The sequence below is a fragment of the Tursiops truncatus genome, chromosome 13 (genome assembly GCF_011762595.2).
Source record: "Tursiops truncatus isolate mTurTru1 chromosome 13, mTurTru1.mat.Y, whole genome shotgun sequence".
Classification (NCBI taxonomy): domain Eukaryota; kingdom Metazoa; phylum Chordata; class Mammalia; order Artiodactyla; family Delphinidae; genus Tursiops; species Tursiops truncatus.
This window is the reverse complement of record NC_047046.1, coordinates 80,043,618-80,071,064: the sequence shown is the minus strand read 5'-3', so window position 1 is coordinate 80,071,064 and position 27,447 is coordinate 80,043,618. Positions and strand designations below refer to the sequence as shown.

At 36.1% G+C, this 27,447-nt stretch overlaps 1 protein-coding gene across 5 annotated transcripts in view; it reads left to right on the top strand.

The window, feature by feature from the left end:
• The window catches only part of TMX3 (thioredoxin related transmembrane protein 3), a 44,332-nt gene extending 17,538 nt beyond the window's left edge, over positions 1–26,794 (top strand). For 3 of the 5 annotated variants that reach the window (XM_004320501.4, XM_033837831.2, XM_073790804.1), the window contains 11 exons: positions 1,017–1,097; positions 3,211–3,310; positions 4,003–4,080; positions 6,382–6,448; positions 10,059–10,157; positions 12,949–13,006; positions 13,204–13,257; positions 16,377–16,433; positions 20,320–20,449; positions 21,762–21,830; positions 23,293–26,794. In XM_004320501.4, coding sequence (XP_004320549.1) covers positions 1,017–1,097; positions 3,211–3,310; positions 4,003–4,080; positions 6,382–6,448; positions 10,059–10,157; positions 12,949–13,006; positions 13,204–13,257; positions 16,377–16,433; positions 20,320–20,449; positions 21,762–21,830; positions 23,293–23,553 — 1,054 coding nt within the window. In that variant the 3' untranslated portion in view covers positions 23,554–26,794. Of the gene's footprint in view, positions 1–1,016; positions 1,098–3,210; positions 3,311–4,002; positions 4,081–6,381; positions 6,449–10,058; positions 10,158–12,948; positions 13,007–13,203; positions 13,258–16,376; positions 16,434–17,643; positions 17,747–18,409; positions 18,479–20,319; positions 20,451–21,761; positions 21,831–23,292 lie in introns of those variants that run through there. The other 2 variants (XR_004521603.2, XR_012325469.1) reach the window with 2 other exon arrangements.
• Positions 26,795–27,447: the final 653 nt, after the last annotated feature.

Sequence of the window (27,447 nt, the reverse complement as noted above, 5' to 3'; positions counted from 1 at the left end):
CTCATCCTTATTTCAATAATGTGGAGAGTTGAGGAATTATTTTGAAACTTATTTTTATTATAAAGTAAGTTATTTTAGTATTTTAAAATCTCAGATTTTAAAATTTGACTAATTTTAATTTTTTTATTTCTTGGATTTTGTGTTGGCCTCCCTTTCTTCCCCCACTGTTTAAAAATGTTTGCTAAGGGAATTCCCTGGCAGTCCAGTGGTTGGGACTCTTTGCTTTCACTGCTGAGGGCACAGGTTCAGTCCCCGGTCAGGGAACTAAGATCCCACAGGCCACACGGCGTGGCCAAAAAAATAAATAATATAAAATAAAATTAAAAAAACACACGCACACACACAAAATACTTCCAGGGCAGAACCTTTAAAAAAAAAAAGTTTGTAAGCCTCTTTGACTTTCTTGTGTTCAGTAAATTATCTTTTCTATCCTTTCCGTTTAATTATAGATGTTGTACTGTGCTTTCACAATTTTTTTTTTAAAATTTCAGTTAGTTGGACACAATTCATTGGCAGGCTTCTGGAAAATTATCTAATTTTCTAGAAGAGGTATTTTTATGCATTGTTTTACTCTTTAATCTTGGAACATCTGTCATGTTACTCTGATGTTGTATTGCTTAAAATTGGTTTTACCTTTACCAAAATAGTTTTAATTCCCTGTCCTTTCACATACTTTTTAATAGAGAAGATAGTGAGAATTAAGCTTTGATGAGTTCTTGACTGTGAATGTATATATTTTTCATTTATCAGAAGGCATAGACACAATGCAGTTATCAAATACAGAGTAAAATATTTTCGTGTAATTTTAATAAAATACAGCCTTTTTCTTTGCATTTTGGTTGTTGGTTCCCTGAAGCCAGTTATTGGCTGTTTTTTACATGATTATGCTACTTCTAAAACTCCACTGCATTTACTATTTTATATGCTGTAATTTGTGTTACAATAGAGAGTGATTATCATTAAATGTGAAAACAGTTGAAATAACCTAAACTTTTACCCTATTTTCTTTTTTTAAGATTAAAAGGGGACCTGGCGTATAATTACAGAGGACCACGAACTAAAGATGATATAATTGAGTTTGCTCACAGAGTGTCTGGGTAAGTTCGTATTATGAAGGGCCTTTACTATATAATATTAGTATTTGCAAGTTAAATGTATTTGAGTAGCCATATCGAACATACATATTTTTAGGTGTTTAGCTTAAATAAAATTTGTCTGTTTATTTATAAAGGAAAGCTAGGGTTGCGTAGCATATGCAAAGAGCTCCTCGAGAGGAATAAAAGGGTCCATGATCTTATGTACTTGTTAGCCTCACATTTAAATTCACTTTGTCTATAGAAGAATATTTTCCCCAGTGGATTTTTAATACATTTTCAAAACTTGATTACTTCTAACAACTTTGTGAATCTTAATTTTTTTATTATAATTTTGCCTTTGTACTGCCTGGTTTACATTCATTTATTTTTCTTGTTATCGCATTTCAGTTTTAAGAGAAACCCCACAGTATTACATTCTAAATAAACTTGGGCTTTAATCCCTAGCCTTTAATACCAGAAAATGCTTTTTAGATGCAGCTAAAATAATTTCCCTCATCTTTCACATGCTGCTTTATGCCAACTGTGAGGTATTATTGCACATTTCGCTTAGAAGGTAATATAATTAGAACCCAGAGATCTTTTTGAGTTACAGATCTCTGAAGTTTTACTGCTGAGGAATCAGAAATTCTTCTGTGTTTCCTTCTGGTTTGAATGTGGTAATTTTTTTTTTTTTTACTCTACATCTTGCTGGTGTATAGAGAAAGTTGGTGCATATAATTATTTAATGTGATTATGTGTAACTTCTGGAAGAGGACATTTATCAAAATAGGTTAACCTACTTTGACTTTGAAAGTATGGTTGCTTATGAGTTTGACAGGATGTATTATATTGATAGCTTTAAATAATTTTATGATAAATTAACATATTGGAATGGATTTGTTGGGTGGCATGATACTATCTAGCTTAAATTATTTGAGAAAAGGCACAGAATTAGGAATGGTCTTTGTATAGTAAAGTTTGCAAAGCTTTAGTGAAGTATAATTTTCACTGTATTTTCTTGTTGATTGCATATTTCATTTTCTTTATTTGTTTTGTGAGTAAATAAATTTTGAGATAACTTTATATTACATGAGGGGGTCGCCAGTAGGATTATTTTATTCCCCTGTAGTTTAAATTAGTCTTTATGTTTTGGCAATTTTTAATGAGTTTTAGTTTAAGCTTAAGATGGCCTTCTGATGTAACTGGGAGTGACTCTACTGCAAAGGGAATTTCAAGAGTCAGTTCTGGAGTTGCATCACTTACTAGTTAATTACTAAAGTATTAAAATAGAGGCTAGAATATAGTGATGCAGTGCATTTAAAGAATTGTGTGTTTCGAAAATGTTTGCCTTTGCAGAATACATTTTGTTCTTTTTTGCAAATGTGATGGAGTAAAAATCTAATAATATAGATCACACTAAAAAAAGACTGCCTCTTAGCTTTTAATAGTATTTCATAAGTGATATGTTTTATAATCTTTGGTATAATTCATTTCTCAGCCTATTTGGCTTTGAAAATGACTGTATAATAAAACTTTTTGTAGTTTTGTTTTCTCTTCATGAGATCCTTATATGCTATTATAACTACCATTTTCCATTGTATTTTTCCTGAGAAGAATAACATACTTAGGAAACATTTTAGATTTTAACCTTTATAGTGTGTTTTGAAACTAGCATTTAAATGGTCAGAGTAAGACATAAGTATTCTAAACATAATATTATAAACTCCTGGAATAGTATTTCACAGTGTGTTTGTGTGAATGATCTTTCGAAAGGGAGAAAAAAAATAATTCTCACGCGGATTGTTTTGTTTTTAGCTGAGAATTCTAAATGGATTATAGTTCCATCTTTGCCTATCAAAACATTGGTTAAGATGATACTCTCTAAAGGGATGTATTTAAAGCTTATTTTTTAAACTGGTAGATTAAATTGTAGGTACTATATTTTTATTATATGGGTATAATAGTGGTCATGGGCCATAGTGTATTAGATTTATGTAGATTGAGTGATATACTTAAAATGCAATTCGTACAATATTAAAGCTTTGTAACTTTAGATAGGATGACATATAAATAGGAGTAAATTATGTACTACCCTTAGTTCAAGTGCAAGTTTTTTTGTTTTATTTTCAAACAGGGCTCTAATTCGGCCACTTCCAAGTCAGCAAATGTTTGAACATGTGCAGAAGAGGCATCGTGTATTTTTTGTTTATATAGGTGGAGAGTCACCTCTGAAGGTATCAAATGATTTTATTCTTTAATACACAAGCACAGATATATTGTAATTTAATTTTCTGTATAACGAGGGCTTCACCAAAAACTCAGGGCTTATTTCACTCTTATTAGAAATACTTTAGTTGAATCTAAGTATTTTTATAATAAAAACACTTCATCATATACCCTCTATAGTATTTGCCTTCATGAAACAGAATTGAGTAGAAAGTGGGTGGGTGTTGCCTGTGTTAGTATATTTCTTCTGTTGACCTGGTTATTTAGATTTTGTATTGCTTTTTAGCATTTTGAGTCTTTGAAACTGCAACATGCAGTTTGAGTGTAAACTTTTTAAAAGCAAAAGCTCATTGTCTTAAGATTATTGCATGTATGTATGTTTGTGTTTGCATGTCAGACACACACATCTCTTCCTATAATCATCATCAAATTAAATTAATAAATATGAATTGAGCTTGTTATATTTAATGAACTTTATTTGAAGGCATATACAAGCACTTAGTTACAATGGTCTTTTGCCTTAGAAACAGTTTATTTCATTTCCTTATATTTAATCTTTTCACATGAAAAGACTTAAGGTAGCTAATTGTGATGATACTACTTAGCAGTGATACTACTTGCTCTGAATGTTTAATGAGGAATGAATTTTGATCTTGATTAATATTTAAAAGTCACCTTTTTTCTGTTTGTATCTTCACAGGAGAAATACATCGATGCTGCTTCAGAATTAATTGTATATACATACTTTTTTTCTGCCTCAGAAGAAGTTGTCCCTGAGGTAATTTTTAAAGTTGGATTTTAAGTAGTGTATTAATTACTATATATATTAAACAACTGTTTGTTGTCCTTTAATTGTGTGCCATGCACAGTTTTAAGTCCTGGATTATTGATGGCAAGCAAAATCATCAGGACCCTGATAGGATGGAGTTTACGTTCTCATGGGTGGGGGAAGTGGACTGAGTTTTAGTATTGTAGATAAGAGCCTTCCCTTGGGTCCTCAGACTGAGATAGTGGTCCTCGGTAAACAAAGCTATAAACAGGATATCATAACTGCTCTAAAAAATAATAAAGAAGCAGTGTGACAGTAAGGACATTTAGAGGTGGGATGGCTACTCTTGTTTGATTGATCAAGAAATGTCTGTCTGAGGAGAAAATACATCTGAACTGGGACTTACGGGATGTGAAGGAGCCATGCACAGATCTGTGGCCATAGTAAACCAGACACAAGGAACAGACATTACAGATGGCCAAGATGAGAACCTGCCTGGCATAGTGGAGTAACAGAGCCATAGCCAGTGTGGCTGAACTGCAGTGAGAAAGGAGATGGGAGGTAGGCAGAGGCCAGTGGAGGCCTTCTAGGTCAGGGCCACGCATGTGAGGATTTGGTATCAAGTTCATTTTAAGGACATTACTCTGTGCTAAGTGCAGACACAATTGGATCAGGATGAGACTAGATCAGGAAGCTCAGTTGAACTCTTGAAGAAATCTAGGATTTAGGCTTGAAAGTTATTAAGAGAATTAGGAAGAAGTGAAAGAATTGTATTTGGAGATAGAATTTTTTGAGCTTGTTCTAGAGGAAAAGAGGTGCATCAAGGATGACTCTTAGGTTTTTGGCCTGAACAACTGGTTAGATGGTGGTGTTATTTATGAGCTGGGGAACACTGGGGAAGGAACAAGTTGGAGTATGGGAGGAGAGATGGTGTTTTGAAGGTTTATTTTACTTTAAGTTGACATATTAGGCATCCAAGTACAAGCGTCAGATAAGGGTTTGGAGATAAGTCACGGCTGCATAAATGAAATAAACTTCTTAGACATGGGATGCAAATCTGGGGGGAGATAAGAGGGTCCAGGTCCTAACAGCAAAGGACAATGAGAAGAGATTGCCAGTAAAGTAGGAAAACAAGGTGAATGGGAAGCCAAGATAAAAAGTGTTTAAGAAAGGAGTGGCCAATTGTGCAAGATGCCGTGAAGCAACCAAGGTGAGGAGAGGAAAGAACCATGGTGTTTGTCCCCATAGAGGTTGTTGGTGGTTTTAAGAGAAACAGTTTCAGAGGAGTAATGGGGACAAGTGACTCACTGGTGTGATATCAGAGACTGGCTCACTCAGGGATACCCTTGAAAGGGAGAGATGCTGAATGCTGTGAAATATCCCAGGGTACCTGTGTGGATGAGTTGCCAACCATGGGTGAATAGAGGCATGCTGGATGGTAGAGCCTCACCTGAGAGCTTTACCACTGCCCTTACAATAGTTATTTTCATGGTGCTGTGATGTAACCAGATCATTCTAGATCACCTGTGACATACCTTCCTCCCTTTTTAACCTTTCCAGGATAGCTGTCCTTATTTTAATTTTATTATTACTTTTACTTTATTAGTTATCTACTGATTTATTTGTTGTTATGCTCAGTATTGCCACACTCATGTAGTAATTCTGTGTGGCTTACCTAAATTATATCTTTTCTGCTCTGATACTGATTTCTCTACTGTAATTTTATTATTTTGAAATAAGTACAACACAGGTATAAGAAGCAGGTACCCACTGAATGGATTCCTTATTATTAATGGCCATTGTAAGTTCCCATTCATAAAGCAGTTTATCGTTTAAGCCTGCTCTCACCTCTCAACGTGTGTTAGCAGATCTCACTCTCCTAACTCCTCAGTGAGGTGGGTGCTCTGAGACCTGGATTCACGGGAAGCCGACTCCCTGGGTGAAGTGATGGACTCGTTTCACAGCCTGGGAGTGCTGGGGAGAACCTACCTGTGCTGATTGCTACCTTAGCCCCTGCTCTTCCGCCGTTTCAGAGTGCCTCCTGGCCTTCACTTCCTGTGATATCTTTGAGTCTGTTAACAACTCTAAGAATATTTCGTGGTTTCACCAGGGCAAACAGGGCACCGTGCCAGGGGGTGTATAAAGAGGTATCAAGCCCAGTCCTTGGATGAGCTAGGGATTGACTGTGTTCTTTTTAACTGTTGGTAACTTTTTTGTGGTGGTCATCATTGTGGTTCCCACCCCCCCGGTAACTTTCAATGCTTTTGAACTCATGGCTACCAACTGAAATTTTTTTTCTGATTTTCGCAGTATGTGACCCTGAAAGAGATGCCCGCTGTGCTTGTTTTCAAAGATGAAACTTACTTTGTTTATGATGGTAAGTTCCAAAGTTTTAACTCATGTAAACACTTTATAATTACAATGTTGTATCTATTATAGGGCTTAGGTGTTGATGAAAGATTTAGTAAATGCAGCTACTGCTTACATTTCCTGTTAGTTGAATGACTGCTAGGTTTTTCTTACCCTTCAACTTTAGTTTTTCCACTCAGTGTTCTTTCATCCTGAGTTTGGCTACAGTAAATTTCTCTTTTTGTCAGATCATTTGCCTTTTTTAGAAATGAGCCCTAGGCAATTTCTGTACATTACTTTAAAATATTCAAAGTTAATTTTAAAAAGGTCTAACATTTGAGACACACAAAGATGTGAAAGAAATAAACCATCTTCAATAGTGGTGAAGCCCTGGGGTATTCTTCTGTAGCCTTTTCTCTCCCTCCCTGACAGAAGTAACCACCCACCTGCTATTCAGCATTTCTCTGTTGAAGCAAATACTTGGTCTATTTTTTAAATATTTTTATTATATCAAACACACATTATAGTAAAGAGAATGCTAAAATAGTAAGACTCTACATACACACCTGTCACCCAGGTGAGACAGTTACTAAGATCTTACCACGTTTGCTTCAACAATGTTTTTTCTTTGTTGAAGCATTGTAGCAAATCCCAGTGGCATTTCATCGCTATGTGCTTCATTATGCGTCCCTGACTACACGTTTATTATGCATTTCTTTAAAAATGTGGGCTTTTGGGAGTTTCTTTTTTTAAGATAACCACATGCTATTGTAACACTTAACAAAATTAACAGTAATTCCTTGGTATTATCAAATACTTACTACCAGAGTTTGCAAACTGGGCTTTGAGGTAGCTTAGGGCAGTGCAGCAGACTCACAGGGCATGCGGAGATAGTTCGGATTTCAGGAAGCACTGAAACTCGACATCTGTTGGACAGTACACAGCCACTGAAAAGCAAAAGCAAATGCAAAATCTCACCTACTAGCAATGTTAGTAACATTGTAAATTACATACAGTTAATGAAATAAAAAATTCAGTTTCTCATTCTTACTAGCTACTTTTCATATACTCAGTGGCCTTGTGTGGCTTTTGTTGGACAGCACAGATCGGGACCATTTTATTCATATCAGAAACATTCTAGAGAGTTATTTTTACTGAACCAAACTTGGGTCCACTCTCCTGTGTGCAGTAAAGCCAATCTGCTGACGCCGGGTTGTGGTGAAGGAAAGGGCAGCTTCAGTGCAGGGCGCCAGGCAGGGAGTCCAGGGCAGCTAGTGCTCAAAGGCCAGGTGAGGGAGGGGAGTCACAGGGTGTGTGATCAGCTGGTGCACGGTCCTCTGATTGGTTGATGGTGAGGTAACAGCAAGGGCCATGTTAGTTAACATCATCAATCCTTAGGCTGCAGTAGGCCTGGGGGATAAGTGCTCCTGGTCATCAAAACAACTCAGGAAAGTGCATCAGATACAGTTACATAAGCAGAGAGTATGGGGGAAGGGTCGCCCAGGACTGCCCCTTAGGGGTTCTGCTCAGTCACATTACCTTATGACGGAGAAGAAACTAGAAGTGTTTGAGAGCTATAAGCTTTGAGTTGCTTAAATGACTCAGATGAATAGAAGAATATCTAATAAAAGGAATATTTTGATTGTCCTGTTTTAGTCAAAGGAGCATTTTAATTGTTTTGACAGTAACATGAAGACAAAGCAGTTCTAAAATCTTATATCTTCACTATCTTTAGATAAATGTGAGGACTGTGTTTTATTTCTTAATGTAGTGTAATAACCACCATTTACCTGTTACGTTTTGTACAGCAGGTACTATCTATTTGCTTAACTCGATATTTTCATTTTATTCTCACCTTAATCTGGTAGTAAGACAGATAGATAAATATCCTGAGATTACAGAGAGGGTAACTAAGAATGTTAGATAAAGGAGAGAGATATGTAGTTAAATTACAGGTTCATTCCTTTGCGCATTCATCGGGTATTTGTTGAATGGCTGCATGAGACATTGGGCTTAAAAAGGAAATTAAGAGGAACTTGCATATGTGAAAATGTGTTAAGGAAAATTCATATTCCATCCACTTATTCTTTATCTACACTCCTTGTATGATAAGCACTTAGTATATTCAATATATTGTCTTATTTGATCATTACAACAGTCTTTTGAGATCAGCAGTCTTACTGTTTTATAAACAAACAGGATTAAAGAGATTGTTTTTGTTTTTTCCAAGTTAAAATAGTACATGGTATAATCAAGATTCAGCCTTCAAATCTCTTGTTCTAGTTGCATTATGAGTTTCTTAACTCAGAGAGCCACTTTACTTTTTTTGGAAAAAGCCCTGATTTTCTTTATTAAAGAATACATTTAAGTCTAAATAATGGCTAAGAAGTGCCCTTCCCCATCCATGTTTCAGATGTGGCCTCCGATACATAAGAAAGAGAGGGGTAATGTGTTCAGTATCTACAGATGTTTTGAAGGCCAACATTTTCTAACTCAGTAGTCAGTACTTAGAACCTGCCTGAAGTCTTCAGATAAAAGGTTACTTTGAATGCTTATCCTACTATTACATTGTTAATAATTTCAGGAACAGTGGGATGGGGCTTAGGAGGATAGTTTATTTCCTAATGAGTTTTAGATTTATCACTTTTGTGAATAATCTTTAGAAAATTTGCTTTTTTGACCTGGAGTGGAGATTATGGCCCAATAATCAAATTCTAGTTTTATGTTTGTTTTCCTAATTCATAAATCCAAATCCATAAATGCTTTCAGATTTGCATTATATTACTTATTTTATAGGTTTGATAACTTGAAAATGTTTTGTTTAGCAATGCAAGTGACAGAAAAAGCACATCTTTCAAGAAATCAGTAAAATCCAGTCTTCATCCATATTGGTAGGCTTTTACATCAACTTCTTTTTCATGCAGTTGTAATAATTTTTCAGAATTATATTTCTAATCAGGATATAATTCTCTTGGATATTGTAAATGTTTCCTGTCTGCTCATCAGAGGAAGTATTTGACGTTGAAAAGGGCTGAAATAGTATGTGTGACTTTATATGTGAGTTTGTTTTACATATGAAGGAGGGTTGTAAACTGAGGTCAAAATGTCATAAAATAGAGAAGAACAAAGAAATTATAATAAAAATTGCCCATAATGCTATCATCCAAGACTAACCATCAACTCAGGAAAACTATTTATAGGAGTATATATATGCCTTCATTTTATCACTCTATCAGTTTTTTTCATACTTTATTTTTTACAGAGTTACAGTCATGTTGTAATATTGTTTTGTTACCTGCTTTACCACTTAATTACTATAATTTTTTAAAATCTATAAATGGTCTCTCTCAACATGTACCATAATGATTTAAATTATTTCCTGTTTAGGATGTTTCAGTATTTCCTTTATTTTTATCTATCTTTGCTATTTTCAGTGGTGCTATAATGATGAATTGTTTTATGCATTAATCCTTTTTTTACATTTGATTGCTTCAAATAGCTTTCTAAAAATGAAATTTATGAATTTAAGATTATGATCCTCTGTCAGGCATTTTATACATGCTGCTAGATTAAACATTATAAACATTTTAACATCATATTTACACTATAATTTATCAACTTTGTTTTGTTTTTTTAAGAGTACGAAGATGGTGATCTATCATCTTGGATCAACAGGGAGAGGTTTCAAAATTATCTTACAATGGATGGCTTCCTCTTGTATGAACTTGGAGATACCGGTAACAAGCATATATACAACTCTCCATCACACTACAAAACTTTTCCTTAACTGATTACTTCAATCTGTAGAAAATGAATTTTTTAAGTTCTATTTCATAATATCATTCCTTCTTTCAGACCTGAATGCCACGTCAACTTTATGAGACTATAGATTAATATTAACCAAAGAACTTACCTTTGCATGTGGAATAAAGATTAGCTAGAAAGGGTTTACTAATAGAAGTGATAGTGACAGGGAAAACAGAGCCTGGAGAATAAGGAAATGAGAAAAAATAACCAACTAGAAAGCTGTCCGCAGGACGCTGATTTTGTAATAGGAGTTGGAATACAAATTAGCACAACCTTTGAAAGCCTGCTTTTACCTGTGAAGAAAATATGGGCATCAGATTGGCATGGTTTCTTGAAGTTATGTAATTGAAAGTGATAAGCAAAGCAAATAGAAATATAGATGCAAAAAAGAAAGCTGTAAGGAATTACAGCTGTAAGGACTGGTCTAAAATAGATGTGAACTACAAAAATTGTAAGATGCTAACCATGTAAATTTTAGGAGGAAGTGTTTTGTAAATTTATAATGAATTACAAATAAGAAATAAGTCATGGTTATTGTTGCCACATTTGTTTCCATTCACAACTTTATGATAGTTGGATGAACGTATAGTTTTAGATTAAAAGAATGGGAAAATGTTAGTCAAGGCTCAACTTTTTAATCTGAGAAATAATAGGTATAGAGTTTCTTCTTCATGATTTCCTGCTCTTGGATCTGGCTAAGAATACAAATTAGAAGCGCTCCAACACATTTTTCTGTTACTTTGTAACTTTCACAGGATGGTATTTGTTCTGGTTCCTGAGCCTTCTTTTAATGTTCTGTGTCTGGTGATGCTTCTGTCTTTGCTTTCCTTGCAGAGGGAGGTGTGTGTTAGCTCAGTGTTGGAAGTTGACGCGGATACTGTCAGAGACTGTGGGTTTACCTGCTGATTCATGCAGGCCCACGTGAAGGGAAAAGGGGGAGAATGCAGGAATACAGTAGTTCTGCTCTCAGTACAGCATCGAAGGAGGCGGCAATTAAAATAGGCAGCTTTGCCAAAGCTCTTCCGTGTCTTCTCCCAGATTGATTTGGAAAGAAATTGGCTATGGCAATGTTTCTTTGTGTTCCCAGTGTAATTGCCCTGGTTGGGTGTCAGCTTTGGCTGTGCCCCGCTTGTGGTCCTCCCTGGACACTTGTCATATAAGCCCCGCAACAGACTCCTGGCCCTCGGTGGCTTCAGACACCTAGTGTATTTTCAGGACTTCTGACGACTGCAGGTCCCTGCATCTTCCGACTCCTGCTAACTTTCCCGTTTTGTCTCACTCTCTCCCGTCTCCGGCCACGCTGACTGTTCAGTTTCCTGAAAAGGCTGTGTACCTTGCACCAGAGCACCTTTAAACATTCTGTTTTCTTTGCCTGGAAAAGTGTAGTGAATTTATATTCATCTGTCAAACTCAGACCAAATACTGCTTTCTTAGGAAAGTCTTTCACTAACCCCCTGAAACTACATTAGTCTACTCTTATAAAATGTTTTTATAAACCCCATGTCCCTGTCCTCCCCAAGTCTTCTGATTGTTAACCACACGTCTGCGTGTGTGTGATTGTCTTCCCCAAGTGCGGAGCTGTGTCGGTGTGCTCCTCACTGTGGCCTCGGGAACTAGCCCTGTGCCGGGTCCACTGCTCGGCGCCCAGTGACTGTGAACTTAATACGCGAGAAACCCCCTGTGTCGGCCTGTGGGAAGATGCTGGACATGTTGTAGGCATTTTGAAAATACTCATGAAGCACTTTAAATTAAAGACATAACAGTAAAAACCAAACACTGAACAGTAAATGCAGTAATATTTCAAGAGGGGAAATAAACATTATGAACTAATGATTTTAGCTGAAGGTTAAAAGAAGCGTCAAGATTGTGTAGAATTTAAAGTTTGTATAGAATTTAAGTATGAAATTAGAGAAGATATGGGGATGAGGTTGAAAGATTGTCGATTTAATCCTACGTTTATGTACCTACTCTGAGCCGGAAACTATCCCAGCCTTTTTGTACATGTAATCTCATTCAGCTCTCCAGATGACTTTGAAATAGATAATAGTTTCTAAAATAAGTTGGCGTCCTCTGAGGTTAAGGCACATGGCTAATGGATGCTGTGCTTCACTGTTGTTCTCCCAGACCTGGAACATGATAGACCCTGCTGGATTGCAGGGTCTGGTCTTCTGACTTCCATACCAGTGCTCTGCTTGTTACGTCATGCTGCCGTCCTGGAGGATGTCAGAGATGAATATGATTTATGTTCTGTTGAGGGTTAAATAAACTTGAGTCCGTTTTATTTTGTGCATTAATTACTAGCAAACAGTGGCCCATGGTACCAAAGAGAATAACATTGTAAAAATCATTTTCTTGTTCTATACCATTTTTTCAGAGCTGTAGTCATTCTTAGTATATTTCTTTTATCAACTGGTTCCTTATAGTTTTAGTTTTCAACAAAATACTTCAGTGTGTGGGTTGTGTGAAAAAAATAACAATTTGAGTATATGAATTGTTAAATATTTACTGTTACTGATATTTACATTTCAGGGATGGGAGGTAGGTGGGAGTTTATCACTTGGAGTCAACAGTTCACTGTTTCACTCTGCCAAGCATAACATGTTTAAGATAATTGGAATTGAATTCTGGAAACTATATACTATTTTCCTATTCATTGCTACAGTAATAATTGAAAAGTTTAATGAGGATTGTTGAATTTAGATATGTCATTCTTAATTTCAGGAAAGCTTGTGGCTATCGCAGTAATTGATGAGAAAAATACATCAGTTGAACATACCAGGTATGGTGCCTTGAAATAGTTTTAAGCTTCAAATATCATCCAATTCAGACTTTACATGGCTTCAGATAAACTTGACATAGTATCTTACTTTTCCTGCAGTGTTAGATATTAGATAAGGCACCATATATGATAATTGAGTAATTATATTTTTCAAGTTGATGAAATGGAATATTCATGTATTTTTTGTTTTCTCACAGATTAAAGTCAATTATTCAGGAAGTTGCTAGAGATTATAGAGACCAGTTCCACAGGTAGGTGTTTGCATTCTGGAAGGCTCCATTATCTCTGTCTAATTAGGTTTTGTAATACAGTAAAGCAAACACAGAAGTATTTCATACTTTCAAAGATGAATCAAGGAGCTGAAGTGAATTACAGCATGTAGCATTTCAGTATGAATTGTTTGAAGTTTATTGATATATGTCTTACAGGTTTAAAAAAAAACTTGTAATTTGTATCATACCTGAGTCTTGATAGGATTGGGGATAAGTTGGTGGTAAGAAAATATGCACATACAGGCATATACCTCAGAGGTATGGTGGGCTTGGCTCCAGCCCAGCGCAGTACAGCAAGTCGCATGAAATTTTTGGTTTTATTTAACATATAAAAGTTACGTTTTTGTATATTAAGTGTGCGGTAGCATTGTGTCTAGAAACTGTACGCACTTTAAAAATGCTGGCCATCATCTGAGGCTTCAGTGAGTTGTAATCTTTTTGCTGGTGGAGGGTCTTGCCCCAATGTTGATGGCTGCTGACTGGCCAGGGTGGTGGTCACTGCAGGTCAGGGTGGCTGTGGCTTTTTCTTAAAATGGGACAGCGGTGAAGTTTGCCTCATCCATTGACTCTTCCTTTCATGAACGATTTCTCCGTAGCGTTGGTAGCATTTTACCCATAGTCGAACATCTTTCAAAATTTGAAGCAGTCCTCTCAAACCTTGCTCCTTTGTCAACTAAGTTTATGTAATATTCTGAATCCTCTAAATGTTGTCATTTCAACAGTCCTCACAGCCCCCTCACCAGGAGTAGATTCCTGGAACCACTTTTAAGGAACCTCTTCGTTTGCTCATCTGGAGGAAGCAGCTCCTCATCCATTCAGGTTTTATCACAAGATTATACCAGTTCATTCACATCTTCAGGCTCCTCTTCTAAGTCTAGTTTTTTTACTGTATTCACCACATCTGCAATTACTTCCTCTCCTGAAATCTGGAACCCCTCAAAATCATCCATGAGGGTTGGAATCAGCTTCTTCCAAACTCCTGTTAGTGGTGATATTTGACCTCTTCCTGTGAATCATGAATGTTCTTAATGGCCTCTAGAATGGTGAATCCTTGCCAGAGGTTTTCAGTTTACTTTGCCCAGATTCATCAGAGGAATCACTATCTATGGCAGCTGTGGCCTTAGGATACGCGTTTCTTCAATAAGAAGACTTGAAAGTCAAAATGACTCCTTGATCCATGAGCTGCAGAATGGGTGTTGTGTTAGCAGGAGTGAAGACAACATTAATCTTATTGTGCATCTCCATTAGAGCTCTTGGGTGACCCAAGTGCATTGTCAATGAGTAGTAATATTTTGAAAGGAATCTCTTTTTTTCTGAGCAGTAGGTCTCAACAGTGAGGCTTAAAATATTCAGTAAACCATGTTGTAAATAGATGTGCTGCATCCAGGCTTTGTTGTTCATTTGTAGGGCAAAATGCAGGATAGATTTAGCATAAATCTTACGGACCCTAGTATTTTCAGAATGGTAAATGAGCATTGGCTTCAACTTAAAGTCACCAACTATGTTTGCCCCTAACAAGATAGTCAGCCTGTCCTTTGAAGTTTTGAAGCCAGGCATTGTTGACTTCTCTCTAGCTAGAAATCCTAGATGGTGGCTTCTTCCAGTATAAGGCTGTTTCATCTACACTGAAAATCTGTTGTTTAGTGTAGCCACCTTCATGACTTATCTTAGCCAGACCTTCTGGATACCTTGCTGCAGCTTCTACATCAGCACTTGCTGATTCACCTTGCACTTCATGTTATGAAGATGGCTTCTTTGCCTAAACCTCATGAACCCACCTCTGCTAGCTTCAGACTTTTCTTCTACAGCTTCCTCTCCTCTCTTAGCCTTCATAGAATTGAAGAGAGTTTGGGCCTTGCTTTGGATTAGGCTTCGCCTTAAGGAAATATTGTGGCTGGTTTGATGATCTACCCAGACCACAGAAACTTTTCTGCATATCAGTAATAAGGTTGTTTTACTTTCTTACCATTCGTGTATTCACTGGAGTAGCACTTTTAATTTCCTTCAAGAAGTTTTCCTTTGCATTCACAACTTGGCTAATTGTTTGCTGGAAGAGGCCTAGCTTTCAGCCTATCTGAGCTTCCAACTTCCCTTCCTTACTAAGCTTGATCTTTTATAGCTTTTGATTTACAGTGAAAGACGTGGGGACTCTTACACTTGAACATTTAGAGGCCATTGTAGTGTTATTAACTGGTCTAATTTCAATATTGTTGGGTCTTAAGGAATAGGGAGGCCCAGGGAGAGGGGGAGGGAGAGAGATGGGGGAACGGCTGGTTGGTGGAGCAGTCAGAACACACAAAACATTTATTGCTTAAATTCGAAGTCTTGTATGGGCACAGTTCGTGGCACCCCAAACATCACAATGGTAACATCAAAAATCACTGCTCACAGATCGCCAGAGCAGATATAATAATAATGAAAAAAGTTCGAAATATTGTGAGAATTACCAAAAATGTGACACAGAGACATGAAGTGAGCAAATGCTGTTGGAAAAATAGCACAGATAGACTCACTCAAAGCAGGGTTGCCAGAAACCTTCAGATTGTAAAAAACATAGTATCTGGGAACTGCAGTAAAGCAAAGCCCAATAAAAGGAGGTTGCCTGTATACTCATACATTTGAAATAAAATTAAACGAGCAATCACAAGTCAGATACAGATGACGATTTTAATAGGAACTCAAAATGTTCCTATTTTAATAGGAACATAAAAAATAGGTGATATTTTTTCCTGTATGCTAAATCAGTTTGTTACTGTTATAAAAGACAGTCAATATAAATTTGTTGCATTACTTAATTATTATGCCCTTTTTATTCTAAGTCTTCTAATCAAATATATCAATGATATATGTATTTCTTGTGTTACACAGTATGAAACAAAATAGAAATGTCTTAAAATTTGCTTTATTTGTTACGTGTTTGTATCTCAAAAGCCAGTAGGATTCATACTTTTTTATATTTATTGTATGTGATTGATATGTTAAATGTTTACAGTGTTTGCATGCTTACCAGACCCTAAATTCAGTGCTTTGTATTTATCTTTTTTTTGTATTTAATATTATCCTCTCTTTCTCTGTTCTTTTTGGTTGTTGTTGATTAGGGATTTTCAGTTTGGCCATATGGATGGAAATGACTATATAAATACCTTGCTGATGGAGTAAGTAAAATGCTAAATGACGAAATGATTTTGCTATCAACTCTATCAATTTTTTTTTTTTTTTTGGCCACACTGTGTGGCTTGTGGGATTTTAGTTCCCTGACAAGGGATTGAACCTGTGCCCACTGCAGTGGAAGCACGGAGTCCTAACCACTGGACCTCCAGGGAAGTCCCGACTCTATCAATTTTCAAATTTCTGTTTTTCAGAGACAGGCAGGACTAATAGCTGAAAAAAGCAAACCTTTGTATATGCTAATGCAGGTATTCTCCCATTAAATATTTACTTTAGTTTTTAAATCTGTATTTGAAACTTATTAAACTTTAAAGTTCTCTATACTAAAAAAAAAAACCCTCCCAATTTAATGTTGACAATTTATAGTATTTTGGAAAGAAAACATCATTCAAAAACTTGTAAACTTTGTAGTTTCTGATTAATATGAACCCTAAGTTCAGTTTTAATGAATAAATGTAGCTTAAGTAGAAAATTTTTAGCATTTAAGAATTAATTGCTATTCTAGAAGAATTTAACAGACTAAAGTAAGTTTATAGGAAAACTTTACAGCTCTAATATAATATTGATTATGCTTATGATGTAAAGATCTGATTTGTCACTTCAGAAAGTTGATATTAGAAAACATTTACCAGACCTATACTGAATTAATAAGTTTCAAATAAAAGCCTACTCTGTTCAGCAGACGTTTAGTGAATATTTGCTGTAAGTCACACACTGTGTTTGGCATTGCACTGTTGATGCAAAAAGATGAGTAAATTATAGAGGCCCTGTCTTCAAATGCTCACGGTCTGCTGGGTGATACAGCACGGTGACTCCAGCACTGTGTGGGAAGGCCTGTGTGGTACGGAGCTCTGGAAGCACGGAGAGACCCAGCCACACCAAAATGCACAGCAAGGCGCAGGGGCTCAGGAAACGCTTGCCACAAGAGCCGGTAATTAAGGGAGAGTCTAAAGAATGAGAAGTAGCTGAATGAAGAATGCAGCGAGGTTATTTCAGGCAGAGTGTAATAGCAAACACAAGAGTGTTTGGAAAATGGGTCTTAAAATAGCCTGGACTTGAAGATGGCGGAAGCCCTCCAGAGCTTTACCAACTCATAAACCCAGAATAACATTCATAATTTTCAGGTAAGAGCCTAAAATTACGAAGTAAAGTACCTTTATTCATTTATAATCAATTCATTATCCTTATTCCAATAAGAATTTGAGAGGGTTTACCGAAGACATAAAGTACCAGATGTAATATATAATGAAGAAATCAAGACAAAGGGAAATAGAATAAAGGATCTATACAATTACTAAAGGTACTTAAACAATTTGAATTTTTAATACTCAAGACAAAGTAGAAAAACATTGTTTATACATTTCCCGTCCCCTATAGAATAACTGTTGCTTATAGGAGTATGGCTGACCTTGTAGAAACCTAAGAGAAATTGCTATGCTATATAATCTCATAAAGGGGGGGCACATTATAATAGAAATTTATTTTTAATAGGACCTTTACAGTATATATAGTAGGGACTTTGATACAACCATTTATAATGTCCTTGGAGGCAAGCCAATAAAGTGATGCAGTAAAACATTTTGGGCAAGAGGCCAAAGCAATTTGCATCTGATAAATAACTCCTTGATTCAGGATAATATTCAGAATTTCTAGAGATGGATGGACATTCCTTCATGAGTATTATTTCTAATATGAGTTGTGAGATAGAAGTTTTGCTGCAGTTATGGTCAGAGAACAATAATCTCTACCACCAACCTCTTATTGTTTGTTTTTTTTTTACAATTCATACTTGGCTTTTTTTTGAGAGAAGACAGAAGGCATATAATGATGGCTATATAATAATCGAAAGTCCTTAACGAGCACTTACCCTGTGACCAACACTGTACTGAGTTGTCAATGTATGTTTTCTGACTTTTACACTAACTCAGTAAGGTATAAGTACTGTTATTTCCATTTTATATAGATGAGGAAATTGAAATTTCTTAGAAGAAACTCAAGGAAGTTAAATAATAAGCCAAAGGATGCTCAGCAAGTAAGTCAAAGAGATCCAGTCCTCAAATGCAGATCTCTCTTACTGCAAAATCTCCTAACTACTGTAAGATCAGTATTGACACATAAATTAGTAGAATTTAATAAGTATTGATGCCTAAAAGTTTTTAACTTAGGGCAGATACGTGATATTATATAAGATAGTTAACACTGTAGTGTTGACGATGTTTTTTACTTTTTCTCAAAGTAAACAGGGTACTCTCAGACCTTTGGTCTATTAAATTACTTTGTATTTGATTTTTGTGAGTATAGTTAAGAGGGAATAGGATGAGGTGCTATTTTTCATCGTTATTCAGATGGAATTATTTCAGAACAAATTGTTTCTAGTTCAGCTGTGTATTTAACTTTTTCATAGGATTTTTTATAGGAAGACCAGGTTCTACTTCATTCCATAAAAATAGAATTTTGCTACTGATGCAATATGATGATAACTAAACTACTATAAGTTAAAAAGTTGTCTCATGTTTTTATAAACAAGAATGAAGCTAAGATTTTTTTTTAGTTACAGTTAATTATTGCCTAACAATAATACTGGATAACAAAACACCCTGATACCCAGTGGCATAAAACAGCAATCGTTTATTCTCTCTCACTCGTCTGGGCTTGGCTAACCTTAGCCGGGTACAGCCAGACGTGGCTCCAAGCTGCCAGTTAGGTCCAGGTCTACCCTACGTGTCTTCCATGTCCTTGACCCTGGAGGGATATTTTCCTGGGGGATGTTCTTCTCATGGCAATAGCAGAAACACAAGAAGGCAAGCACATTTCAAGCCTCTGCTTCAGTCATTTCTGTGCCTTCCCATTGGCCAAACCACACGGCTGAGCCCAACATCAGGGATCATGTTTTGCCTCAATGAGAGAAGGACGTGGTGTGGGGAGGGATAGAGAATTATAAACAAGAAAGCAACCTCCTGGACCCAGTTACTTATGTGGTGATAATACAGTGCTGTAAATTGTTTCTACTGTAGAGTTTTGTGCTTTTGCATAATACATTCATATAGACATATGAATAACCATAAATTGATAATGTAGGTGGCATACAGAATTAAGCACCTTTTTATGATTACGCAAAACCCTATTCTTGAAGGGATAAAAAATTATTTGAAGTAAATGACACATTAGTAATATTATGGTTTTTGTCTGCAAACTGAATTGACGTCTAGTATATCACTGAAGCACCCAAGAGGATGGGGTGATTATACCATAGGGTAGTGGGCGTTCAGAGAATTTGGAATAGTATTTATTGAATGTATATGATGTATTGATACAAGGAATGTGCTGGATATTTAACTTGAATTTTCTCATTTAACTTCTGTAGCAAGATAGGTACCCTGCCCCCCACACCTTTATTCATTTATAAATGAAAAGTATTAGACTTAAACAAAGTTTTGGGAAAGCATCAGGTCCGAACACAGGCAGTGTAACTCTGGAGACCATACTGTTCCTTCTGTAGCTGCCTGAATGCCCTTTAACTGAGGTGGGCTGTATATAATTAAAGTGATGGTATTTAAGATAAACTTGTGGCCAGGAATTATATTGCCCAGAAATTGATACTTCATACATAATAATTTTTATCCTTAGGTTTGATCGTGAATACTCATTTGTCTGATGTTGTATACTAATAGTTTTCATAAATGTTAATTTAGCTATTTTTTAAATTGATGCACAATTTGAGTTTTTCTTTATGTAAACAAAGAAAGGCAAAGCTATTATAGCTCCCTCCTTTTGCACGTCTAGTTATTTAGATATAATTCAAATAAGTATCAGAATATTTGTTGTCTCTGTGTTTAACATGTATTTTGATTTCTTTTGTTTTTCTATTTTCAGTGAATTAAAAGTCCCAACTGTGGTTGTACTGAATACTTCAAACCAACAGTACTTTTTACTAGATAGACAGATTAAGAATGCAGAAGACATGGTCCAGTTCATTAATAACGTTTTGGATGGCACAGTAGATGTGAGTTTTTGCTTTAATTGCAATGGGGTGATGGGAGGAGGTGGAGGAGAAATGAGTTATTTTCTTCTGATTCTGAAAGAAAGAGTCGGCCATCTCCCGGGGTGAGGGGCAGGCCTCCATCCTTGCTTCTCTCACATGATACGCAGAGTCACCTTCCCCAGGACCTAAGTGGCAGAGGCTGCTAATGGGTGGAATGTTATTTGGAGGACATAGGTTGTCATAGTGATGCGGGGAGGTGTTACTGGCATTTAGAGTCAGGGGCTAGGGATGCTAAGAGGTTTGCAGGGTACAGAGCTATCCGATAGCTCTTAGTACCTCTCTGGATTCAAGAATACAATTGCATTAAGTTACTTGGATTGGTTTTCTAAAAAAACCTGTGAATAGCACCACAGTTTCTTAAAAGATCAGGAAATGTATTTAAAACCAGCCCCAGTGGAGTGTTCCAAATATAATCCTACAAAATATTTCTCAGAAATGATGAATGGATAATCTTAACTGTTTTTTTCTGTAAACCATATTGCAGTGTTTTTCAAACTGGGTTGTAGCCCGTATTAGAGGGTCATGAAATCACTTCAGCAGGTTGTGGCCAACATGCATCTTAATTCAATATACTAGAATAAGATAAGAAGAGAAGAGACTTCAATGCTTTTGTGAAGTGTAATTATTACTTTGCGAGACTTGTTTCAGCTTTACACAAACTATTTGAAAGTTGCCTCACAGAGTAGCAAGTATTTCTTCTTTGGAAACACTCTTAATCACATAGTAGGAATTTTATATTTGTGAAAATAACACTTGTTGAAATGATGCTCACCTGTATGAGTGAGAACCCTTCTATTTGTAAGTTAGTGAAATTCAGGGAATGAGCCAGACTCCAGGCATGGCTGAATGCAGGGATTTGATGGATTTTCATCAGGAATTTTTCTCCCTCTGCCTTCCAGCACTGTTTTCTTTTTGGGTTTCATCATCGGAGAGACTTTCCCTGCAGGACAGTGAGGATATCCTGCAGCAACTGTAACACTCTCAGCTAAACTGAAAAGCTGGGCAGGCCGGCACTTGGGTGGGTCAGCCTCAGCCGAGCTGCTTGGACTGTGACCAGGGAGGATGCATTTTCAGAGGAGAATCAGACTGTGTTCATACGAGAGCAGAAGGAGGGTGGGACAGAGAAACCAGTAAATATTTACTCCGTGGCTCTTTCAGGTGCTCTGTGTAATCTTTTGTAGTCAACTCTTGACCTGCAATTGTAAGATTATCTAACAGAAAAATGAAATAATAGTACTGAAATAACAATTGTTTTTTTCTTGTTAAATTTAAGGCCCAAGGAGGGGATAGCATTTTGCAGAGATTGAAAAGAATAGTATTTGATGCCAAATCTACTATTGTGGTAAGTTGTGACAGTGTGTTTAGTGTCACTAATAATTGAGACTATATCGGTATATAGGTTATGTCTAACTAAGGTAAAATCTGGAATTTCAAAGGATTCGGTAAAAGTACATATTCTTAACTTGCAAGATAAGAACGAGTACATTATTTACGTTAAGAAAAGATACTAATCAGGTGGATATTAAGTTTCTCCAATTATTCATTTCTGTATGATTGGTGAGTTAACTGGAATTCAGAATCACTGAACCTGATAGCATGACTTAAAGTGTTTTTCAGAGTTTCTTTCCTCCTCCTGCCCTTTTCAGCCCTTGGATCTGAAGCCTTCTTGCTGAGAACTCTAAGAAATCTCTCTTACGATCCCAGCTTCCACTGTCAGTCAGCCTGACTGCAGGGCAGCCCTAAATTTGTTGGAGCTTTAAACTTAGTTCTAGTTGTCTATCTTGAGCTCCTCCACGGGTATTTTCGTTCATTACGGCCAAAAGCAAAACAGAGCCAACCTTCTTCTGTTGGTGGGAAGTAAAGTCACGCTAATGACTCATCAGTTACTCCATGCATCCTTCAGTTTGTCAGTGGATTGGGCCCTTATCCCATTATGTGTGGCTGCTGCCCTAGCCTCCACTTGGTCTTCACACTTCCTCTTGCCCTGCCTCCAGTCCTCTGCCTAATTAGTACCACTAAAATAATCAGTTCTGATCACTTTCCTTCCCTTTTCCTGTGATGCCCCTCACAATTCTCTGTCCGTCTCACATATTCTCCTCCTCAGTCTTTGAGCTCACGCTGTACCCTGGCCTGCCTTGTTCTTACGCTTATATTTCTGCCTCAAAACACCTTTATTCTGTGATGCCTTTTTCCATTATCTCAATCCAAAGTGACCCTGCTCTCTGAACTTGTCTATTTAGTTCTCAAGAGTTATAGTCACAATCCATAGAATATATTATAGTTGCAAAACCTATTCAGTTAAATTGCTTTTACTTTTCTGGGAGCCGAGGAGACAGTATATAAACTGAGGGAAATTATTAAGTTAATGTTGCTTTACTACTAACCAGACAAGTAAAAAATTGTTAAAAATGTTATGTGAAGAGAATATTATATGGTCAATAACTACCCTTCTCCATAGCAGATTCCTATAGGCAGGATATAACTGTACAGCTCTTGGCACATAATAGCCATCTCAAAAGAGACCTTTGTGATTAATGTGAGAAAAATAAACATCTTTTGAAAAGGTAGTGGACAACTTGGTGCCTTTTTCTGCTGCCAATAGCTGGTTATACATACACACATACATGGGTATAAACTTTCTAAAGGGCCTTTCATGTGATAGTCACACGGAAATATTGACATTGATTCACTGGAACTAAAAGCAAGTTGGATGGCAGCAAGAGGAAGAAATCTGTAGTGGTTTTAAATTCATTTGTGCTTTTTATATCAGAATACAAATGAGGGATGTAACTATCTTTCCACAGTCTATATTCAAGAGCTCTCCACTTATGGGCTGCTTTCTCTTTGGCCTGCCACTGGGTGTCATCAGCATCATGTGCTACGGCATCTACACGGCTGACACAGACGGAGGTTACATAGAAGAACGGTATGAAGTGTCCAAAAGTGAGACAGAAAGCCCAGAACCGGTAGAAGAGAGCAAAGAAAAACAGGAGCCCAGGAGTGGGGACTCTCTGGTGCCTGCAGTGCAAGAACCCAAAGATGTGTTAGAAAAGAAGAAAGACTGAGACTTTACCAAGATAAAATATTTCATAGGATTTCAAATTATTAAAGAGTCTATTCATTGAATTTAGACATTTAATCATGACCTTTACAGAAGAGAACACGGTGTTTGTATTTTGCTGACATCAACTGCATGGGTTATAAAATAGTCCTTCCGTAAATGGGGAGATGTTTGGAGCAAAGAGATGAAACGTTTGTCTAAAACAAACAAAATCAAAACACTCCATCAAAGTTTACCTTATAGATGTTGTTCTACCAGATCAGTTCTATTTGCATGTTTCTCTATCTGAATATTCTGTGACAAAATTAAGATTCTTGGGCAGAATATTTAAATTGGCCAGGCAGGTAGAAGATACGTGTGTGATAGAGAAAAATAACACCTCCACCTCCTACCATCCATTCTCCTCATGTTTTGGATAAGATTTATATGGACAAAATTAAGTCTTTAAAATTTAGGCACTTTAAGGAGAACTAATAACTTTTTCCAAGAATCAAATTAAGATTATGAGATAAAATAATTTGGTTTTATACAGCATAGTGATTTTATTTTGTTATTTTTAAAGGAGAGGAAATGTTACTTTTTACCTTTATACTCAGTTACATTATAAAACTTTCATATGGGCCTATATCGTGGGAAAAAAAATAGTCTTATGTTTAATCTTTGCAGCAGAAACAGGATTTACTTGGATCAGTGATTTCAAATGATGCCCTGGACACTGAGAAGGTGTCTCAGCCAACACTGCAGGAAGGGAGGGGGGTCTCTGTCACCCCTACACTGCTTTAGCCAGAACAGCATACTTCTATTTCTCTGTTTTATATATTGAGATTTCGTCTAAAATTTTTTCTTTGGTAAAAAGCTCCTGCTGCTTTTTAAAAAGTAATATATATCATGTTTTTATTTTATGGTATGGTAACTTTATAGTAATTTATAATCTAGTGTGTGTGTATATATATCTATATATACACATACACACATACATATACACATATGAAATTTATTGACATACATCTGTTATGTAATATTATGGGCGTGTCTGTGTTCATAATGAGTAATGAGTGGCATAATCAGCCTGTTAAAGAAACTTCATGTCCAGTGATTAAAGGCATCTGCCAGTTACCTTCTCCGTCCTCCCCGTTGTTATCCATTTCAGCTAATGACCTCTCATCTTCTCTCCATAACGGAATAACATAGGAATTCTATCCCAAGTTATGTACGAAAACTGGTATCTTTTAAATAATAGTGTGGTATGTTTATGGTAGATTAGTTTATGTTTGAGACCTTCATTTTAGCTAAGTTTAGGATTTTTATTAAGTGACTATAATCTGGGTGGTTATTCATTGAGTTATGAAACATTTTAAAATGTTTCATCACTTTAAAACTATGTAATTCATGGTCCTTATAGTGAAGCTGTTTAGGGCTGTGGTCCCCAGGGCAGCCTGGGGCTATTTCTGATGCCAAGCTGATCACTACTAACCTGAGGCTCTTGTGCCTTTGTCCTAAGGAGTTACTAGGAATTGCTCTCTCGTACCTTTTAGTATATAGTCATTACTTGTTCTTGATGTTTGGCGCCCCACTATTATCATTTTTATAAATGAAGCACGTATGCAGTCCCAGGAAATTTCACGAAATACTAGAATGAAATGTTATTCTTAAATGGAAACTGGAGAAAAATGCTGTTAATTTAACAAGGAAATTTCTCTCTAAAGAGTAATGAGACAGTCTTTTGGAAAATAGATATTAATGTTGGCAGCAGTCAAGCTTATTTTGCAGCTGTGAGAAGCTTAGCTAAATACAGATGCCTCACGTTAGTCTCGGCCTGGTAGGGAAGTTACAGCTTAGCCACTACCAGTGGCAGGAGGAAGCTGTAAAAATGTCATGGCTTCTTTCTTCATGTTTATCACTAACAGATGTCTGTTACCTGCATGGTTTTGTCTTTTGTCAAGCACACCTATAAATTAAAGACCAAAACAGGGAAAAGAAAAAAAAAGGAGCAAAGCTTAATATGTATCAACAAAGTCCAGTGTTCTTTGTATTTCGAGATTTTCTTGTCTATAAATTAATGCCTTAGTTCTCTGTTATCTTTTTTCACAACACTATACTGTTGCCCCATATTCTTATTTGTGTTTTCAAAATGTGTCTATTTGGGAAACAAAACGTGTAGATGGTTTGTAAGTGAATAATTTTTTTTTATTAAAATTTTGCTTCTTACTTGTCTCTACTTTAGGATATTGTCACAATATCCTCACAAAACAAGTTGAAAGTTTTTGCTCACTAGTATGGTTTTCCCCTCAATGTGATATCAGCGTTTACTAGAAATGCTGTTTTTGTTTTAGGAAAAATTACTTCAAAATAAAGGAAGGTTTCTTAATGAATCTTGTAGAAGAACATAGATATCATCCTAATTCAGTGATGAATCTCACTGTGATTACATATCAATAGGGGGAATACCCTTCAGTAAGTTGGAGTTTTGCCTTCTCTTTCAGTGGCCATAAAGTTCTGTTTCTGATTTCTAATATTCAAGATGCTAGATGCTTGCTGTTGCTGAATCTGGTGCTCAGACAGTTTTTAAAGATATTTCAAAGAGAGAAAGTGCATGTTTTTATGGAGCAGCGCACCTCATTATAGCTTGCCGTCCTTTTTGTTTCATTGTATACGTTAATAGTTCTCTATATCTGAAACTTAGGTGGATTAGACCTGGAGTTTTCACTTGCTTCTTTATACATAGTGCTCCCTGGTATCTGAGTTAGAAATAACGTGAAGAGCCAAATGTCTAGCGGCTGAAGGACAGGTCTATATGAATAGTAAAACAATTAGCTATATTGTTTTCATTCAGTGGATATTTGTTCTTGTTGATATTTCTTGTGTTTTGTTTCAGGGGCTTTTGGGTTTTGATTTTGCAAAAAGTAATTTAAATATTTTCATCTTTGCTTCACATGATATGGAAGTAGGACAGGGAAAAATCACTCAGCTATTCTTTTTATATAGAGAGTGTTCAAATAAACAAGTGTAGGATGTTAAGACTATCAATTAATTGGTGGGATTAGGTTTGCCATTTTATTTTTATAAATATATATTTTTTCTGAATGTGTCTGAGTCCAAGAGTGGGCAAAAAATAATTTTCTACTTTGGACTAATCTATAAAGGGTTTTGAAAGTTTGTGTTACTAACTCGTTGAATTCATGATATCCTGCCTTAAGGCACCAATTGTAAATCTTCATTTTTCTAAAATAAATTAATTGAAAACATGTAACCGTTTGTTATTTTTACCATTTATCTTTTGGTTGTCTGGGATGTAAATAATTCTCTATGCAAAGCAAAAAGGACAGTTGAGACTTCATCTTCCACAGTGGTTTTTTTTTTTTCCTTTTATTAATTGTAAGTTATTTGTAACTATAGAAACATAGTTTTAAAATTTAAACAGACTTGATAGAGATAAGATTGTAATCTAATTCTTTCATATTGAAGGTGAAGAACCTGAGATTCATAGGTTTGATATATTTTGTATTTGTAAAACCTGACCATTTTAAATATTAATTACAGAGTTTAGAGCTAGAATAATTGGATTTGAGTCCTTGATCCAACTGCCAGAGTGTCATCTTGGACACAACACAACCACCCCTCACTTTCACTGTCACTAAAATGGGAATCTAAAGCCTCAAGGTTTTCTTTTTTAAAATAGCAAACAAATGGGGAAAGTATATTATGAAAAAACAAAACTTTATGCAGATTCATGTTTTGTAATTTGTTTTTCCCATTTTATGCCATGAGCATATCTTTTAGTGAGAATCACTCTGGCAGAGGAATAACAGCCACAAAATTGGTTCCACACAGCCTGTGGATGTGTGCAGACTGACTGGTTAGAACGGGCCTCTTCTGATAAGAGCCCTCAGCTTTTTTC